We start from the raw sequence: 13,357 nt of genomic DNA, 5'->3' as shown, positions 1-13,357 counted from the left end.
TAAATCTAGAACATTCACTGTGATATTGGTACACATTTCAAAATAAAAGTCTTGATACTTTAGAAATTTTATTATTATTTTGCTTGTTTTGTAGGAATACATAAATGAAAAAATAAATACATTATTGAATATCTATTAAATAAAAATATGTACAGCATTTAAAAAATAAGTGGTTAAATTGACTGAGAGTCTGGGTATGTAACGGTTAAAAAGCCTGTTATAAATCATTAATAAACATGATTTCAGGACATGGACATAGATATAATCATAGACATCATGATGTCTATGGATATAATGATAAGATGTAAATGTAATGTAAGAGTAAAGCACGTTGACAATCCCTGATCTAGCCAATAGGTGCCAGTAGATCTTAAACACGGTTTAACCTGTTGCTGTTGTTCTTTCCAAGAAGAAGAACAAGCAACACCCTGTTATCTCCGAAGGTACAAGTAAAAAGTGATTTTGCTTTTTTATATCTTCAGATAGACCTGTTTGTTTTCTTATTATCAAAAATGATTGAAGTAGAACTGTCGAACTGACCAAGCCCTCGGTTTCAGTTAAACGCACACAAGGGAATGCAGCAGAGGGGTGAGTTTTCTAGCTGGGAAAAGTTTCTTCACGATAAACATACAGGTGCATCTCAATAAATTAGAATGTCGTGGAAAAGTTAATTTCAGTAATTCAACTAAAATTGTGAGACTATTTAATAAACTCAATGCACACAGACTGAAGTAGCTTAAGTCTTGGTTCTTTTTTTTTTAATTGGTCTTATGAAGTATTCTAATTATTTGTTGAGATGAGTGAATTGGTGGGTTTTTGTTAAATGTGAGCCAAAATCAACACCATTAAAAAAAAACAAAGACTTAAATATCTTCAGTCTGTGTGCATTGAATTTATTTAATACACCAGTTTCACAATTTGAGTTGAATTACTGAAATAAATTAACTTTCCACCACATTCTAATTTGAGACGCACCTGTAGCTTAACTTATGACCAAATTAAACTAAATTAAATTATACTAACAAATTAAAACCAATTTCTAGCTTACCATTAAACTTAACTAAAGTCCAGAAATGTTTCGTCATGGGGCTTTTTGCGACATATTTTAACATATGAGCAGACTAGACACGTTTGTTTGAAAGCATTGCCTTTTTGTAAATGCAAGTAGATACCTCTACGTTAGTTTAGTAATATTTCAAATAACATCATCTATTAATTGTCAAGAAATATCAATATCACTTTAGATAGTCTTTCAATCAAGTATAAGGCCATATTTGCTGTTATTATGGGTATTCAGTCCATACTTTTTCCATAATATTCCATATTTTTTAAACATCTTGTATATGTTTGTGTGTGTATATATATATATATATATATATATATATACATAAGTAATTAATAGTTTTGTGTTGTGTAGCATGTAGGTTTTGCATCACTTGCAGCCTGCTCCGCAGCAATCACTACGACGGGGGAAATTAGACCCATCGTGTTCAAGGTGGTTATCTACCTACAGCGGGACATGTCAGGAGAGAGCTGCTTGCACCAGCTTCATCCACAAACAAGGCTCAATGTGTCTGTCTCTTCATTGGCCTGCTCCAAGACGAACACCTGCCCTTACCATGGTGTCACCGGCAACAAGTATGTGCAGCTCAATGTTGGTGGCAATCTTTACTATTCCACACTGCAAGTGCTCACGCGACAGGACACCCTCCTGAGATCCATGTTCAGTGGCAAGACGGAGGTGCTCACTGATAAGGAAGGCAAGTTATTTAGACAGTGCAGAGATGCAATGTAAACACTTGATTCAAGGTGCTGATGTGGTTAATGTGAATTCTTTTTTTTTAAGGTCGGATTTTAATAGATCGCTGTGGGAAACACTTTGGTTTGATTCTCAGCTATCTCCGTGATGGATTTGTGACCTTGCCCAAGAGCAGACAGGTTATCATGGAGCTCCTAGCAGAAGCCAAGTATTACCAGATCCAGGGGTTGATAGACTTGTGCCAGAGAGCCCTGCAGGTTGGTTGAGACTTGTACTCTTGATTGTGGGTTTCTTGTTTATGTGTCATTCTCATGAAATCTGTCAGATATCCAGGTTATATTTCATTCCAAAATTAAAAGAAAGAAATTGGATATTTAATCAGAACCAAAAAGAGCTTTATTGCTAAGTATGTTTGCACATACAAGGAATTTGTTCTGGTGACAAGCTTCCAGACAACAACAACAGACTCAGCCACAGTGATCTTTGGGTTCTTCTTTACCTCTCTCACCAAGGCTCTTCTCCCCTGATAGCTCAGTTTGGCCGGACTGCCAGCTCTAGGAAGGGTTCTGGTCATCCCAAACATCTTCCATTTAAGGATTATGGAGGCCAATGTGCTCTTAGGAACCTTAAGTGCAGCAGAAATGTTTTTGTAACCTTGGCCAGATCTGTGCCTTGTCCCAATTCTGACTCTGAGCTCTTCAGGCAGTTCCTTTGACCTCATGATTCTCATTTGCTCTGACATGCACTGTGAGCTGTAAGGTCTTACTGTATATAGACGGGTGTGTGGCTTTCCTAATCAAGTCCAGTCAGTATAATCAAACACAGCTGGACTCAAATGAAGGTGTAGAACAATCTAAAAGATGATCAGAAGAAATGGACAGCACCTGAGTTAAATATAAGAGTGTCACAGCAAAGGGACTGAATACTTAGGACCATGTGATATTTCAGTTTTTCTTTTTTAATAAATCTGCAAAAATGTCAACAATTCTGTTTTTTTCTGTCAATATGGGGTGCTGTGTGTACATTGAGGAACAAAAAATGAACAAATGATTTTAGCAAATATCTGCAATATAACAAGGAGTGAAAACATTTAAGGGGGTCTGAATACTTTCTGTACACTTATATGCGCGAAATTAGTATGTACAGTTGTGATATATAGATGGAATATAATTTACAAGAAATAGAATAAGATGTAGGGTAGTGTTAAATAATTAAAGTGGTATTGCACATTTTTTTTATTGAACAGTAGGGGAGAGCATTTAACTTTTAATAGCTAAACTCTTGATTTGAAATATAAATCTTTTGTAACATTATTAAAGTCTTTACTGTTACTTTTGAACAATTTAATAAATATAAGTTCACTTAATAAAAGCATTAATTTCTTAGTCTACATACTAATGTAGACCTTTGAAAATCTAGTGTATGTAAAAGAACCATGCAAACTATTTAAATATTCTTAAAAGCAATCATTTTTTTATGTCCAAAATAAAATACTAATAATAATAATTTGGGGGAAAATATGACCCGGATATATATTGGCAGGCTTTATGAGATCCACTTTTAAAAATGTTGTTTGTTTGTTTGTTGGTAGGAAAATGAAGAAAAGGCTTTGTGTGTTATCCCGGTCATAACATCTCCTAAAGAGGAGGAGAGACTGATAAAAGGCTGTGTAAAGGTGAGACTCTCCTAAAGTGCAAATATTCTGTCTTTTGGGGTTTATTTTATGTTCACATAAAAACAAGAAAATCTGCAACTCTGAATGTGTTTTGGCATTATTATTTTTCCACTTATAGCCTGCTGTAAAACTGCTTTACAACCGAGGTAACAACAAATATTCCTATACAAGGTAAACACGAGTGTTATAACATTCAACACGATTTACCTTTTTGAGAGATTCACTTGGCTTCTAGTGTCAATACTTACTTTCTTTGTGACTGGTCTTTGATTTTCCTCAAAAGCAACTCGGATGACCACCTACTCAAGAATATCGAGCTGTTTGAGAAGCTGTCTCTGAGCTACAGCCTTCGTGTGCTCTTCATTAAAGATGTCATTGGAGATGAGATCTGCTGCTGGTCCTTTTACGGACAGAGGCGCAAGCTAGCAGAAGTCTGCTGCACATCCATTTTGTATGCTACTGAGAAAAAGCAGACAAAAGTAAGTCATCTTTGAAAAGGTATTTCTTATAGCCTGTTTAAATATGACAGTAGAACTCTGGCAATTTGCTCAGGTTGAGTTTCCAGAAGCACGGATCTACGAGGAGATGCTAAATGCCCTGCTGTATGAGACTCTCCCAGTCCCAGATAACTCTCTGTTGGAGGCCACTCGCAGACGGAACAATTGTTGCTCACACAGTGAAGAGGAGGAAGCCGTGGAGCTGAGGGAGCGTGTGCGGCGCATCCACATTAAAAGATACAGCACTTATGACGACAGACCACTTGGACATTAGCCTAACTGTGAATTGAGGCTTCCAGGACATTTTATATATATCCTTCCAACTAGTGCTTCTGTTTTCGCATTGTCTGTGGAGAACACTAATCTACCAGCACCGTTTTACCACTTTGTAGTTCGCTGCCCGAACCGATTGCTACTCTGTGATTTTTATGTTTTTGTAGGTGGCTTGACAATCGATGTTTTGGATGAAATGCTGCTTGAAATTTGATGTCAACATCACACAGAAAGCTGATTATGAATTAGCATTAGTGCTTTTAATTTTTAAATTATTTACCTTTTATTGTTGTTTTTATTTTTTATTTTTTTTTAGAAAACACTTTTTTAAAATAGTAGTTACTAATGTAATCATGGCATGTTTTGATAACATCTTCGCCAAGATGAATTTGCCAAAAACATCACTGCTACATACAGGATCATATACTCTGGTACAATCCTGTCTTATGCCTACATCATCTGATACTGTGATTTAAAAATATATATATTATATATATATTCTATCTATCTCATGTATGTTTATATTTGTGAAAATCAGGTGGCAGTTTTTGATTTTTGTTTTAATGCGGTGCTTAATGAATGCATGAATGAATGTGAACTAAAATGTTCCTGCTCCAGTTATTTGACACACACAAAATATTTTCTTTAACCCAAACAGTAGTTCACCCAAAAATGAAAACTCTTTGCGGATCTTAAGAATAATTCAGATTGGTCCGTAAGCTCCAAAACAACATTGGACTCCTTTGACTCATATTGTGTCAATGTATGGACCAAAAAGAGAGAGATTTGTCTTCTTTTCTTTGTCTTTTGAGTTCTATCTCTAGTCATTTTAACAGTATGTATTTTAAATAGTTGTCATCCAAAATGTGAATGACTTGGCGAAATGTAATATTACATCACTTGTTCATCACCAATGGATCCTCTGCAGTGAATGGGTGCCGTCTGAATGAGAGTCCAAACAGCTGTTAAAAACATCACAACAAAACATACGTTGGTGGATTTTTTGATGTAAAATAGTTATAGATGTGGTTTAGAGCCAAACTACCTTAGTAATGGAATTGTGTTTTACAAACACAGCTTTTCATTTCACAAGACGTTAATCTGTTTGGACTCAATCTGACGGCACCCATTCACTGCAGAGGATCCATTGGTGAGCAAATGATGTAATGCTAAATTTCTTCAAATATCTTGCTATCAAGAAGAAAAAAAAACTAATCTACATTAATTACATTTCATTTTGGGGTTAACTAATTCCTTTAAAGGCAAATAATAAATTGTTCCACAAACCCCAAACAGCTGTGAAATATTTAGTCGTTAGAATTTGTGCGAGTTATTTTTTCCAGTTGAATGCACCTGTGCCATTTCTAGGTAATATCCAGCTGTCCCTTCCATAATAGGATGTGAGACTATCATGCATCATCATTTCATCCAGTAGATCATATGAACATCATGTCTTGATGCCTGATTAGTTGAACCACCACGGTCGCCTCTGTCTGAGCTGTCAAATGTGGAGGGGAGCTAAAAATAAATCGCCGTCACTGCCTGAACGGCGTACGGCGCGTGAAGAGATTTATCCCATTGATCTACAATAGCAAGGGGGCGGGGCCAGCGGTGATTGCGTCATAAAGGAACCGAAGATGGCTTCACGATGCGCTTCGGCAGTGCTTAGATGCGTCAACGCTCAGCTGTCAGTACACACATTTATATGAAAAGGAAGGAAGGGGAAAGAAATACTGGGAGGAAGGCAGGCGAGCCGTTCAGATTTATGTCTCCAGCCAGTTTATGCTGCACTTGGGTTGTTTAACAGTCAGGGACAATGGGTTCGACTACAGAAGAAGAATTTAAAGAGAAATTGCTATGGAACGTCAAAAGAGAAGTAAGTGCAATTAATGTATTTCGTGTCTTAGTTTTGATTGAATTCTAAAACATGCTTTAGCTCACATCCTTTGCATCCGATTTAGTGCATGCATATGGAAGTTTTGGATGCGCTTATGTTTACAGTGATGCATTCATGTATAACGAGTTGCATTTACAAGTTATAGGTTCAAATTCAAACCCTTTCACCTGTAGCGCTGGAGGGGTCGGCTGTTTCCTTCCTCATCCGCCTGTAACTTAATGTTGCTATGGGAGACAGTGATTTAATCAGTGGTTTCTGTGGTGATCAATATATTCTGTCTTCTGCAAATGACTAGTCTTAACTGAATACGTATTTAGTGTCGAATATGCTATTAGCCTGTTGCAGTGTGAATAGAAACGTGCTGCCATCGAATTTCCATTGACAGATACATTTGAGGAGCCGAGCGCTCAGAGCACGCGAGGTTTATTTATAACGCGACTGTAAGAGAAAGCACGCGACTTTTATTATTTTACTAGATTAGAAAAGATCGGTTGCACTGATGGCTCTGCGTTTAATAGCCTATGCTTAGATTGTTTTGATCTGGGCTTGTTTTCTTTTTATCGCATGCAGAGAAAACTTTCTCATGTGGAAATACAACAGTAACCTCATTTTTGAGCTGTTACACGTTAATTTCAAGTTCTATCATGCAGTCAAATTCATATACCATTATAGAGGACCAGTATAGCCATTGTTGGTTCACGCTACAGGTTGAACTGGCTACAAACTCATTATTATAATTAGTTTAATTTGACTAGTAGGTGACATTAAGTCAAGTAAGGGATAATGTATGTAAAGTGAAATGTAATATTTTTGCTATAATAACTGGTGCATTGCACTTACTACATTGTTATAGACAAAATAAATCAATACATGACATATTTGATTTGAAATTAATATATAAATGTTCATACAAATTAGCTTAAAGCTTCCACTAAGAATAAGAGTCAAATACAGTGTAGAAAACAATTCAAGAACATCTTAACTTCTGGACAGTGATGAAATATATAGTTTAGTTCAAATACAAATATATTGGCCCACTCTGTGTTATGATTAGATTTAAGTATTTAAGAGAGGCTTCTAATAATATTGGAAAAAAGATTAATCTATGGTATAATTTTAAGATAAAAAAAAGGAGTAAAAACATGTATTAAAAAAATCTGTACTAACAGTTTTATGCCAATTCAACATAAGTAGGCTGAGATAATATGAATGAACTGTTCTTGGGCATATTTTGTAATAATTATTTGATAAGACTTCAAATTCACAGAGTTTCCAATGTTTTCACTCCTGTAACTGTACAGTGGGAGAAGCTGTTACATTCTTTCATATCAGTGTAATTAATTCTTATCTTTCCCTCACAGTGCAGCGAATGCTAGTTTTAAATCCAACCCTCGTGAATAATAGAAATCTTGAATGAATTGCTGCGAAGAATAGATGTCCTAAATTGGTACCAGCATGTCTCATGTGTCAGAACAGACTGTGTCCACGTAGCTGCTTCAGCCTCTTGAACTTAATGCACAGTCCTGGCAGACATCATTTTTCATGATAGCATGTCTAATAGAGGCCAAAAATTCATGGATATAAAGAGCTGGAATAATTCTTAGGGTATCTGGCCTCAGCTGGCCCAGTGGCATGGGTTAATAAGGAATTCAATTTTTAACATCATCTCATTTATCAAGTTTTAACAAGCTTTTGTGCGTCATATTCATTTAAATCCCCTATTTTTACTTCTAAAATGAGTCACTTCCTCCACAGAGATGTCCTGGACTCTTTAGTTAACATAGTTAAAATAGAGTAGCATTGATTTCTATTGATTGATATTGTTTCTCCTGTCTTTGGGAAATATGTATGATATGTAAAATGAAAGATATATATAATTATATATATATATATATATATCTAGAACTAGAACTGTTTTAAGCATCATATGTAAAGTGAGGAAACACAGTATCAGAATGAAATAGACCTTAAAAAAACGTTCAATCCTGTGTCCTGCAATTCACATAGGATTCGATTTTTATTACCCCATTGACTTTCTTTGTGTAACATCCCATGTCTCTGTCACTTTAAGCCGCAGTCAACCGCCTTCTGGTTGCCTAGGAACTGAAAGCATCAGCAGCTACCTAAGAAGTTAAATTGCATCAGTGGACGATTAATACAGCTGCACGAAGCAGGGATCGTCACAAATGCCTCCCACAAGAGCAAAACAACTTAGTTTCATTTTCCTGTTCTCTGCCTCCCCCCCCCCCCCCCCCCATCAATATTTATTGGCTGCATTGAGTAACGTTACACCATTTTGCAATGATGTATTTAATATTTGCTACATATTTTTTAATCTGCAGAAATGCATCCCCTATTTGATACTATTTTTATTGGGGTTTGTGCATGCAACTGACCGCATCTGCAACCCTTTTTAGGTGTTTACTATAACCTTTTAAATTGGAAAGAGGATGCCAAAGCTCTTTGTATTTGTAGATGTTAGATTGTGAATTACTAGTGTGGACCGGCAAGCTCTGATTGCTCCTTATTTCAACTGTAAAAATCCTTGAGTGATGACTTCATTAACGCCGTAGTTGCTGCTGTCAGCTCGGCTGGAAATGGGTTTTAATGCCATTGTGTTCTTTTGAATCACTATGTGAAGCATTTGCACTACGCGAGCGTCCAAACAATCTTGTGTCTTTCGAGATATGTTATGTAATGCAACAGGCTGCTGTAATGAACTGGTTTTAAATCTTTTTCATTATTTTCATTTTCATTTTGTCCCAAGGACAACAGCAATGGCCAAACACTTAATATTACACTTTCTAAAAGTATGCCCAAAAGTTAAATTTTGATGAATATTTACTCAACCTCAGTTCATTTAAGATGTAGTTGAGATTTGTTTCTTTCTCAGATTTCGAGAAATTTAGCATTGCATCACTTGCTCACTAATGGATCATCTGCAGTGAATGGGTGCCGTCAGAATGAGAGTCCAAACAGCTGATAAAAACATCATAATAATCCACAAGTAATCCACATGACTCAGGTTAAATCAGCTGTTTGGGCTTCTGACGGCACCCATTCACTGCAGAGGATCCATTGATGAGCTATATTTCTATGTGTTCTATGTTTCTCCAAGTCTTTGATAAAAAAACATACTTATCTACATCTTGAATGGTCTGAAGCTGAGTACAAATGAACCATTCCTTTGAATTGTCCTACTTTTACTGTCTTGTGGCAAATCTCATACCATAGGGCACGCACAAGTCATGCCCGTAATCAACAGATGCCCATAATTGCTCCTTCTCAATGCTACAATTACCCTTCTGCTGTTCTTCAAATTACACAAACAGTATAAAGCTGCCTGCAAGGATTGTGATTAATTAGTTTGGGATTTGCTGTAGAACTGACAGTTGGAAGAGAAAATGTGACAGAGACTCATTCTACACAGTTCCTTGCTCTCCCAGGGAAACTTATCAGTTGAATGATGCTAATTAAAGCTTTTGTGGTTACGCTGTCATTATTAATTAGTTGCTTTTGTGCACCCAATTCCAAGAATTCTGACTTGCCATTATTGTTTTTGCCAGTCTTTGCCATTTCTAATGACATGTCTTTCCATGTCTAGGTAAAGCAGATGATGGAGGAGGCGGTGACCAAGAAGTTTGTACATGAAGACAGCAGCCACATTATTGCACTTTGCAGTGAGTACAGTTTTGAGAGAAGAGGTGTTTTGTATCACATAGGCCAATGCTGATGTTTTTATGCCTTGCAAAAATAAGCATTTACTTTTCTGTGACATAAAATTTGTTGATTTTGCTGATTTTAACGTCACCAAGTTATTTTGCTGGTTAACATAAATATGGTTTGAATTTGTGAGAATAGTTTGTGATAATCTTCCGTGCATCTTTTTGGTTGAAAATCATTAACAAATGATCATACTGTAGAAAAAGTGAGTTAAGAGCTGTCGTGGAGTTACATTTTAGAATCACAATTTCCTAACGGTTTTTGTGAAAGCATTAATTAATTAAAATAACTAATAATTAACAAACATGTATATAACTTTTAATAAAGAAATGCTCTATGAAAGTAAAAAAATAATAATAATTATAAAAAATATGTGGATTTCAATTAAACTAAAAAGTGTATTTCTTTCTGACACAAATTCATATTGTGAATTGAAATGATAAATTGACTAATAATTAATGTAGATAAATATATGTTTTTTGTAAAGAAACCCTAATAATAATATACAATATATTAAATTAAAATATATAGAAATAAATAAAAGTAAAAATGAATTTATTTCTGACAATTCTGCACAATTTCCCATCTCTTATTGCAAATGAAATCGTTTCAAATTATTTAAATGAACTAATAATTAATATGCATGAATGTAACCTAATAATCACATAGATATAAATAAATAGAAAAATAAAAAAATATATTGTTTCTGACCCATAAAAATAGATGCACAATTTCCCAGTCATTGTTGCAAGACTTCAGAGGGGAAGGCTGGGGCTCGATGGCATGATTATAGTTCCGGAGCTTTGGATCACTGCCAGTAAAAAGGTTGATTTGTCCGGTGCAGATGACTGGGACTGTGTGTGACTCAGACTCTTTACTCCAGTGACACAGAGACAGGCCGGGACATTAACCCAGGCTCAGCCTCATTACGTCAGTGACACACCAGTGCTGCGTGGCACCACAGATATTGCTTAGTCAAGTTTCATCAATGTACAAGCATAAATGCTGTTTTTATATGAAGGGAAAATTTATTTACTGCATTATTACTTAGCTTTGTTAACATTTACAACCTCATTTTGCCTATGTCCATATATGCCTGTGTGGCCTGAACTCTTTTTGTAGGTATGCAGGTCTGCCATGTTTATACGGAGTGCTTGATTTATCCAAACACCTGCTATTTTCCATTACTCCTCTCGTTTAGAAGACTAAACCGTGAATCAAGGTTAAAGGTCACATGATAACAAGCAGTGATGTCAGCCCTCGGCTACTCTGTGACTCATCTCTGTTCTTCCGTTAGTCGGTTAGCGCTGTTTAATTGTGGAACATCCGTTAATAAATTTGAATTATTACTTTTGTTACTCAGGCACTTTTTTATGGAGACTGTAATGAGGACATCTTCATTCAACACTCCTTTTCATTAGCTTTAAATGACAAGGTTTTGGAATATGAGATTTGCTATGTAAATGCTATTGCAATAGCTGTTGAACTCCATGACTACAGCAGATCTAGCCTTCTAATGTTATAATAGCGACACCAAGCTCAGCTGTGCAGATGTATGCACTTTGGGGAAATGTGTTTGCACACACACACACACACACACATTTATAGACAGACATCAGTAGACAGATAGATAGATTTTATACATGCACACATACACAAAAGACAAAAGTATCATCATATGCAAAAGATTATACACTTCAGCTTATATTATTGTTATAAGTCTATTCAGTGTTGGTTAGTTTTGTCTCTGCTGATGATCTTCATAGTCTTGAAAGGAGTATTTTGATCTATTTTGATTTATTGAGAAGGTGTTTAGGACTGTTATGTCACACATTTGTTTAGTTTTTTTTACATATCCATCATTTGTATTCTTTTGTGGCAAAGGAAATGACTGAAAGGAACTGTAATTTTAGTGCTTGCTTCAGAGTTGTTCTTCCACTCATGCTGGTTATCACACTCTCTCACGCATCGCAGGCATTTTGCATGATGATTTGGAGCATTTTTGGGTGTCTGAGGGAAAGAGCGTCTGAGTCGTGACCGTAAGCAGGGTGATGGTTTCAGTATAAATGCTGTTCAGCACTGGTGTGTGTGTGGGTGGCTGGGGAGGGCTGGTCTGGGAGCACTGCCAGTCTGTCGTCACCACCAAAAAGCAGAGCAATTCCCCTGTTTTCCAGTCAGTCACTGGGCATGGATTCCCCACGCAGTCATCCACCCCCTCACTTCATGCTGGAGCACGCACTCACCCACGTCACAGCAATGTATGACAATGCACTTCCCAGCTAAATTATGTTTCAGGGGAATACATCAAAAGGAACTGAGTCTGTGCATTGTGGGTTGGTTGAACATGGTGCGTGTTATGAGGGTGGCAGAGTGCATCTGAGCGCCAACATAAAGGCTTGGTTCTGACCTCTAAGAAGAAGCTTTCCATTAGCATCCCTGTTCATCTCAATGGCAGTTGGCTGGACTGTGCCATGCTGACCAACCAAACCTTGGTCGGTTCAGAAAGTAATTTATTTTGGCATATTTGACTCATTTAGTTTAGTCTGTACTGAAACAAAAAGTAAGAGAAAAAGAGTATAAGCAATTTGCTATTCACAAACCTTATCTAAAACACTATACTATTAAAAGGTTTTGTATGAATTCTCATCAAGGCTGCATTTATTTGATTTAAAAAAAGTAATATTTTAAATAATTTAGATTTTTTTATTATTATTATTATTATCATCAAAGTTAACATTTCTGAGGAAACCATGCTATATTTTTTTCAGGGTTCTTTGATGAATAGAAAGTTTCCTTGAAATAGAAATCATTCTAATCTCATTCAATTATTATAAATGTTTTTACTGTCACATTTTATCAGTTTAATACATCTTTCTGAATAGAAGTATATATATTTAAATGGTCATGTATGTCTTTTGTCTGTTGGCATTGTTTGGGCGATGAATAAATGGACCCAGTTTTAATATTTGCAAAATAATGGATACAATCAGTCATAAAGATAGCATTTAAAAAACTAAAATGTGTTCATGTGCAAAAAGAGTGTAGAGTTAATGTCTAAGCTGAAATTTTATGCTGATATTTATTTCCTAAATTGGTCATTTTTCTGGCTTCCCTTCAGAAATGAGATGAGTCAAAGGCCTAAAACCAGATTTCCCAGAAAGCATCTGTCAGATGCTTTGATCCCACTTACGTCCTTTCCTACAGTATGTGTTTGATATTGGTGTTGCTGTCGGATCATGTGTGTGTGTGCCCTGCTGCCTGCCCATAATGCAGAGCCCACACTGTACAGACATGCCCTCATGATGCAGAGCCATTAGGCACAGCAGAGCTGCATAATAGCTCCTGTCCTGATGCTGCCACTGCTAATGCCTGTTTGAGAATTACATGGGTGAGTGTACACACAGATCTCTCTGTATATTTAGTGTAAAAAAAAAAAATCACACTTCAGACATCTCTTTCTTAAACATGAAAAAGCTTGCTTATTCAGGGTACAAATCATACAATGTTTTTTAAGGAGGCTGACCTTTTAAAAG

At 36.1% G+C, this 13,357-nt stretch overlaps 2 protein-coding genes across 4 annotated transcripts in view; both read left to right on the top strand.

Moving 5' to 3' along the window:
• Positions 1-352: 352 nt before the first annotated feature.
• LOC128028569 (BTB/POZ domain-containing adapter for CUL3-mediated RhoA degradation protein 2-like) lies at positions 353-4,683 on the top strand. Of its 2 annotated transcripts, none has more exons than XM_052615824.1 (7): positions 353-443; positions 1,418-1,760; positions 1,847-2,016; positions 3,351-3,434; positions 3,553-3,605; positions 3,718-3,913; positions 3,987-4,683. In XM_052615824.1, the coding sequence occupies exons 2-7, from the start codon at positions 1,520-1,522 to the stop codon at positions 4,203-4,205; spliced, it is 963 nt and encodes a 320-aa protein (XP_052471784.1). In that variant the 5' UTR covers positions 353-443; positions 1,418-1,519; the 3' UTR covers positions 4,206-4,683. The 2 variants fall into 2 exon arrangements, with proteins under 2 accessions (XP_052471784.1, XP_052471783.1); XM_052615823.1 differs by having other exon boundaries at positions 403-588.
• A 1,132-nt stretch (positions 4,684-5,815) lies between these two features.
• Positions 5,816-13,357, top strand: part of LOC128029267 (small G protein signaling modulator 2) — a 48,548-nt gene continuing 41,006 nt past the window's right edge. For both annotated transcript variants that reach the window (XM_052616940.1, XM_052616939.1), the window contains exons 1-2: positions 5,816-6,080; positions 9,706-9,781. In XM_052616940.1, the coding sequence (XP_052472900.1) occupies positions 6,021-6,080; positions 9,706-9,781 (136 nt within the window). In that variant the 5' untranslated portion in view covers positions 5,816-6,020. The remainder of the gene's footprint in view (positions 6,081-9,705; positions 9,782-13,357) is intronic.

This window comes from Carassius gibelio, chromosome A15 (assembly GCF_023724105.1).
Source record: "Carassius gibelio isolate Cgi1373 ecotype wild population from Czech Republic chromosome A15, carGib1.2-hapl.c, whole genome shotgun sequence".
Lineage (NCBI taxonomy): Eukaryota > Metazoa > Chordata > Actinopteri > Cypriniformes > Cyprinidae > Carassius > Carassius gibelio.
The sequence above is the reverse complement of the archived record's forward strand: the minus strand, read 5'-3'. Positions and strand labels throughout refer to the sequence as shown.

Bases quoted from the DNA above. Each gene is read 5' to 3' on its own strand.
- LOC128028569 (XM_052615824.1), top strand. From the start codon at position 1,520: ATGTCAGGAGAGAGCTGCTTGCACCAGCTTCATCCACAAACAAGGCTC. The intron at 3,435-3,552 runs GTGAGACTCTCC...TTCCACTTATAG, and splicing joins TGATAAAAGGCTGTGTAAAG to CCTGCTGTAAAACTGCTTTA. The intron at 3,606-3,717 runs GTAAACACGAGT...TTTCCTCAAAAG, and splicing joins AACAAATATTCCTATACAAG to CAACTCGGATGACCACCTAC.